The sequence below is a fragment of the Nyctibius grandis genome, chromosome 7 (genome assembly GCF_013368605.1).
Source record: "Nyctibius grandis isolate bNycGra1 chromosome 7, bNycGra1.pri, whole genome shotgun sequence".
Classification (NCBI taxonomy): Eukaryota; Metazoa; Chordata; class Aves; order Nyctibiiformes; family Nyctibiidae; genus Nyctibius; species Nyctibius grandis.
Window position 1 is genome coordinate 13,875,722 of NC_090664.1, and position 6,481 is coordinate 13,882,202.

At 55.8% G+C, this 6,481-nt stretch overlaps 1 protein-coding gene across 1 annotated transcript; it reads left to right on the plus strand.

The window, feature by feature from the left end:
• The first annotated feature begins 1,284 nt into the window (after window positions 1-1,284).
• On the plus strand, window positions 1,285-5,214 carry EOMES (eomesodermin). The gene is given in 10 exon segments (XM_068405396.1): window positions 1,285-1,356; window positions 1,359-1,606; window positions 1,608-1,779; window positions 1,782-2,012; window positions 2,014-2,042; window positions 2,403-2,557; window positions 2,877-2,998; window positions 3,477-3,635; window positions 3,726-3,787; window positions 4,479-5,214. Coding segments are annotated over 10 exon segments (1,986 nt in total).
• Window positions 5,215-6,481: the final 1,267 nt, after the last annotated feature.

Sequence of the window (6,481 nt, forward strand, 5' to 3'; positions counted from 1 at the left end):
ATTTCAGTTGCCCCGACGCGGCGCGGCCCGGCGGTGAGCGGGTCGGGGGGCGAGCGGGGGCTCGGCGCGGCGCGGCCGGCAGAGCCTCGGCTGCTCCAGCCCGGCCGCTTCCCCGCGGCCGGCGGGTCCTTCCGTCAGGCAACGAAATCCTCGCCGCTCGGCGGGTCGGGTTTAAATTCAGCCGTGAGGAGGATGGGCAGGTTTTTTGCAACGCTCCCTGCGAGCTGGCTGGAGGCGAGCAGAGGGCGAGGGGCTGCGGATTTGTAGCTGCAAATCGTTCACGCAGGCTCTGCCCGCTCCGCAAAATCACCCGGGCATCTACACCTTCCCACGGGCTGTTCCCTTACCCTTTGGGGCAAAAGGCTCCCGATTTTTTGCGCTGAGAGGAAGCGCCAAACAGATCTGGCACCCGCCGAATGATAAATCTGCCTTCCCGGGGGGAGATGCTGAAGGGGAAACGCGGGTTGCGAGAAACTGCCTCCCGAGTTCCCGACAACCAAAATTGCGAACCAAGCCCGCCGCTTCCCACGGAGACGTCCCTGAGAAGGTGAAACGTGTCACCCCCATGATAACGATGCTTCCCGGGGAGCGGAGAGCGGGGAAGGCGGCTGCTGGGCTCAGCTGAGGCACAAGCCGAATTGTTTGAACGGCGAGACGGTCAGCGGGGAGGGTGGCGGGGCTAGTATCACCCGCCTCGTCTCAGCGGACCGGCGGATCGCCGCCCTCCCTCCCTGTTGGGTGCCGGTGCTGGGACTCCCCCCAGTTTTTCCTTTCGTCCCCATCCCTCTTTCCCCGCCGCGGACCCCCCTCCTCCGTGCCCGAGCGGCTGTGCGCCCGGGAGGACGGTGCCACCTCGGCAAAAGGTCTTTTTTTGAGGCGGGGGGGGAAGTCGGGCCCTCCGCTGCCGGCCACCGCGGGGGTGATGCGGAAGCTCCCCTCACTCCGAGCGGCGTGGGGCACGGGGCGGGCTGGAGCCCCTCCGGTAGCCGGCTGCGGGAAGGGGGGCCGGGGAGGGGGGACACACACTAGAGTCACAGGTGACTTGTTCCAATTAGTAGCTGTCTAATTAAATTAGTGTCACGCGGCCCCAGCCAATGGGCCGGCGGGGTGGTGGAGGGCGGCGATGAGGACAGCCCGGCGCAAGCCCCTCCCCGGCGGCCCGAGGAGCCGGGCGCGCCTGTATAAATCGCTTTCGGCGGAAGCCCCGCCGCAGCGCCTGAGCGGGCCGCGGGTCGGGGTGGGCGCTGGGGCCCTGTGGGCGTTCCGCCGCACCGTCCGCCGAGGATGCAGCTGGGCGAGCCGCTGCTGGCGGCGGCGGGGTGGGGGCCCTCGCCGGGCGCCCCCCTTCTACCCGCTGGAGGGCCGGTGGGCGCGGCGGCGGGGCCGGGGCCGGAGCGGGCGCTGGCGGCGGGTCCCGCGGGCCGCCCCGGCCGGGCTCGCCGCTGCGCCTCGACCTGGACAAGACGCCCAAGAAGTTCGGGGCGGCCCCCGCCATGCTGGGCGAGGCAGAGGCGGGCGAGCCCCCCTTCGCCGCCCCCAAGCCGGACGGCCGCAAGGCCACCCCCTGCGGGGAGGAGGAGCTGCCCCGGCCGCCACCGCCCGCTACACATGGACAGCCTCAGCCCCGAGCGATACTACCTGCAGTCTCCCGGGCCGCCGGGGTCCGAGCTGGGGGGGCCCTGCGCCCTCTTCCCCTACCCGCCGGCGGCGCAGCACGGCGCCGTCTACCAGCCGCCCGGCGGGCCGCGGTACCCCTACGGCTCTGGTGCTGTCGCCGGGCAAGCTTCGCGGGCGCCGTCTGCCCACCCGGCGGCCGGGCTCAGTTCGGCGGCGGCGGCGGGTACCAGTACGGGCAAGCGGCGGCCAGCGGACCCCTCTACGGCCCCTACTCGGCGACGTCCGGCTCCTGCGGCGGGCTCGGGGCGCTGGGGGTGCCGGCCGCCGGCCCGGGGCTGCGGGCGCAGGTCTTCCTGTGCAACCGGCCCCTCTGGCTCAAGTTCCACCGGCACCAGGACGGAGATGATCATAACCAAGCAGGGCCGGTAAGCGGGCAGGGCTGGGCCGAAATGAAGGGAAGTGGCTGGAGGGCGCCTGGGGCCGCTCCTGCCGGGCCGTGGTGGCCCGCTCCCCCGGAAGAAGGTGCGCGGGCGGGAGCGCACCCTCCCCGTCAGTGGTGCCTCCGGCCCGGGGATGCTTTCCTCGAAAAGCGGTTCTCACGATTTCCCCACGCTAAGCGGTCGGGAGATGAGGCGGGCGTGGGTTTGGGCTCGCCTGCAGCCTCCCTGGACTCCTCGGTGCCGGGACGGACGGGGCACCCCGCGGCCGGCTCCAGCTGCCGCCGGGACCCGCGCCCCCTCCCCCGGCCCGCCTCGCATGCGGTGTGCTTTTCCTCCCCTCCCCAGGAGGATGTTTCCTTTCCTGAGCTTTAACATCACTGGCCTCAACCCCACGGCCCACTATAACGTCTTCGTGGAGGTGGTGCTGGCGGACCCCAACCACTGGCGTTTCCAGGGGGGCAAGTGGGTGACCTGCGGCAAAGCCGACAATAACATGCAAGGTAGGTGCGAGTTCTCCGGGGTCTCCGCGCCGCCTTCCCCTGCGCTCGGCTTCCCAGAAAGGGTTCCCGCTTCGCCCCCTCTGCAGGGGCTTCCCCACCCCCGGCATCCCGCTGCGGGCAGAACTACGCTTTTAAGGGCGATTTGCAACTCTATTTCCCTCCCCGCATGCCGCGGTGTAATGAGGCTGTGCGGGAGAGGGGACATGGGGGGACCCGAGGTGCTGCCCGGGCGCTGCCGCCCACCCCGCTGCTCCGAGCTGCCGGCCGTGGAACAACGGGCCCGTGCCCGGCGGCCTCTTTACCGGCTTATCTTCCCCAGGCAATAAGGTGTACGTACACCCCGAGTCGCCCAACACCGGGGCTCACTGGATGAGGCAGGAGATTTCTTTCGGGAAACTGAAGCTAACGAACAATAAAGGTGCTAACAACAACAACGCGCAGGTAAATGGGGGGGGGGGAGGCAGCCTTGAGGGGCTCTTGGGGCTCAGTCAGGGGAGCCCTGGGTTTTCGGGGCTTTACAGCATTTAATTGAGCGGCTAGATCGCTGTTCTTGTGACTTGTTCCTGACTTCAACTGGATCGTAGATCATGTTCTCTAATTGTCTTTGTAAGGAGAAGCAATGTCAGAAATAGATGTGTGGATTTCTTTGTTTTTTTAGCCAATATATCTATTTCCAGAGTTGCTCAAAAAGTGGGAGGGTAGTTGATAGCTCTTGCATTTCTGCATTTACAGGTTTTAGCATATTAGTAACCTAGTGAAACAGGGCTACAAGCTGTGAATCGTCTCCTGTCAACAGTTAAAATTGTTCCATTCCCAAGTCAAAAGATTACAGGAAGAAAAATAACAGGCTATAAAATAGATCTTTTAATGTTAGATGCAGTTTGTCTAAAGGTCTTGTCTCTTCCATGGTTCCTTTTAGATGATAGTGCTGCAGTCTCTGCACAAGTACCAGCCCCGGCTTCACATTGTAGAAGTGACTGAAGATGGAGTTGAAGATCTGAATGATTCCTCAAAGACTCAAACGTTTATCTTCCCTGAAACACAGTTCATAGCAGTTACAGCATATCAAAATACTGATGTAAGCATGGATGTATAAAATGACAATTAAGAATAAAATGGTCTTGCGAGTTCAACATCTCATCTTGCTATATTCTGCTTTCACTTTTAGATTACCCAGCTCAAAATTGACCATAATCCTTTTGCAAAAGGCTTCAGAGACAACTATGACTCGTAAGTACACTTCTGTCTTCTCTTGCAGCTGTCTCTGTCTAGGAGGCATGATTCTGGCCGGAAACGTGTGTGTAAGAGTTGTTCTTTAGACGCTACTTCAGTTATTCAGAAGTAGTAATTACTGGCAGCTTTGCTAGCTGATGTGCTCCTTTCAAAGACATTAAATGTCTGTCTAGAAACACTAAATGTCTGTTTGAATAGTTACTGCATTGTCTTGCTGACCTGTCTTCCAGCAGGCTTCTAGATTTTGGTAGGAAATTTGTACTGGCAGAACCTATCTGGCCTGCAGATTGGCAGTAGTGCATCAAGCATCTCCGCAAAGCAGGCAGCTTCTTCAAATTGTCAGCAGAAGGCTTGCCTAATGCTCAGTCTCTAGTATCAAATGGCCTTTGAAATGCTGGAGCTGTATGTGTACAAGTATGGCCTCTGGGAGGAAGGTGCTGCACCCTGTTTAAAATGGGTTGGCTGGCAGAGAACAGTGTATACTTGCAGCAGCAATATTATAAATTTTATACTGCTCTAGGAAAAACAACTTGAACTCCTAAATTGGATAAAAATGAACATCCAGTTAAATCCAGTTGTGATTCTAATTAAGAAATAACTCAGTTTCTTCCCATTTGCATTTGTTTTGTTTTACTGCTGTACTGGAATTGTAAAGAACAATGCTCAGTGTTTCTCTTTTATGTTGTAGCATGTACACAGCTTCAGAAAATGACAGATTAACTCCATCTCCCACGGATTCTCCTAGATCCCACCAGATTGTCCCTGGTGCCCGATACAGCGTGCAGCCATTCTTCCAAGAACAGTTTGTCAACAACCTGCCCCCAGCCAGGTTTTACAATGGTGAGAGAACCGTCCCTCAGACAAACGGCTTGCTCTCCCCGCAGCAGAACGAAGAGGTGGCCAGCCCTCCTCAGCGGTGGTTTGTTACGCCTGTACAGCAGCACGGTGCCAACAAACTGGACATGAACTCCTATGAGACAGAGTATTCTCCTAGCACCTTGCTCCCTTACGGCATTAAATCCCTCCCCCTTCAGACATCCCATGCTCTGGGATACTACCCTGACCCGACATTCCCATCCATGGCAGGCTGGGGGAGCAGGGGCTCTTACCAGAGAAAAATGACAACAGGATTACCTTGGACCTCCAGAACAAGTCCTCCAGGTTTCTCTGAAGATCAGCTTTCCAAGGAGAAGGTGAAAGAAGAAATGGGCTCATCCTGGATAGAGACTCCACCCTCCATAAAGTCTCTAGATTCAAACGATTCTGGGGTCTACACGGGTGCTTGTAAGAGAAGACGGCTTTCCCCTAGCACTTCCAGCAATGAAAATTCCCCAGCTATGAAATGCGAGGACATTAATGCTGAGGACTATAGCAAAGACACTTCAAAAGGCATGGGCTACTACGCATTCTATACTAGTTCTTAAAGCATCCTTTTATTCCAATTGGCTATTTTTTTTTTCAGGGTGGCCTTGTTTTTTTTTTTGCATTACAACTGCCAAAAAGACTCTTTGCCTTCCACCTTGAGTTGTTGTGTGCAATTCTATAGAAGGTGCCAAAGCTTTTTGACTGTTGCAGGTAATGAAGCAGGGAAAGAGCAAACTGTGGTAAAATTCTTCTCCTCTTTTAGAAGGAACCACATGTAAAAGCTGTAAGCTGGAGCCTAGATTTTTACAATATGGCTTATTTATTGGAGACACTAAAGTGTACAGTTAGGTTTGGCTCAGATGCCTGATCAAATCTATGCACTGCTGAGCAAGGAAATAGGAGGGTAGGGTCCCAAATTTTAATTTTCTTCCCTGCCTGCCCCTCTGATAAAAGGGGGCTGGGTTGCAGGGAGCTGCACAAATGTGATGTTCTGCTTTAGACTGAGCTGGCTTCTTCAACCCTTGTCTGCAGCACAGTTGGCTGAGTTGGAAATCGCTTAGCTAAGGCTTCCTTTGGCAGAAGGTGGCCAAAATAAGGCCTGCTTGCCAGGCTGGATTTTGACTTGAAGGTCCTGTTGCTAATGGTGGGGTTACAATGACCAAATCTGACTTTTCTTAGTTTAGAACTTGAGTTAAAAAAAACTGACTCTTCCATCCCAGAAGCCTGACCTTTACTGAGGTGGCCAAAAAAAACAAAGTGTACAGTTGTGTTTTGTCTAGGTACACTGTAGAATATTGTGGAATAATGTATAAATAGTTGACCTATAGCTGTTCAGTCAGAAGGACCTCCGGTGGTGCTTTGAAGTTCAAAAGGCATTTTTTTGGTTAATCAAACTTAGCATATGGAGCATTGCAAAAAAACCATGAGATTTCTGTTTACGTGTATGTAAAGTGACTTTTTCAGCTGCCCTCTATGAAACTGGAAGTGATGTAACTTACCCACTCTTCTTGCTGCGAGTTTCAGCCATTTTAAACTGATCAAACCCTAGAGCACTGGCACACTAACTTCCAACAAAACTTAATTCTGTTTTCTTTTTCTATGTACATAGTAGTGATTTTTTTAATAAATGTGTGGTGGTGCCAGGGATAAAAGTGGGGGTGGCTCTCTGCCTCTTCTTTGCCTTTACCAGGTGTCCCAGCACGGGGGGGGGGGGAAGGAGGAGGGAGCCAATCCTTGCGGGCTGTTATCTCTTAACTCCAGCCATCCCTTGCACTGTGCATATTTGGGCGCTGCCAGCTGCTCTCTGCCTGTGTTGGGTTTTTCTTT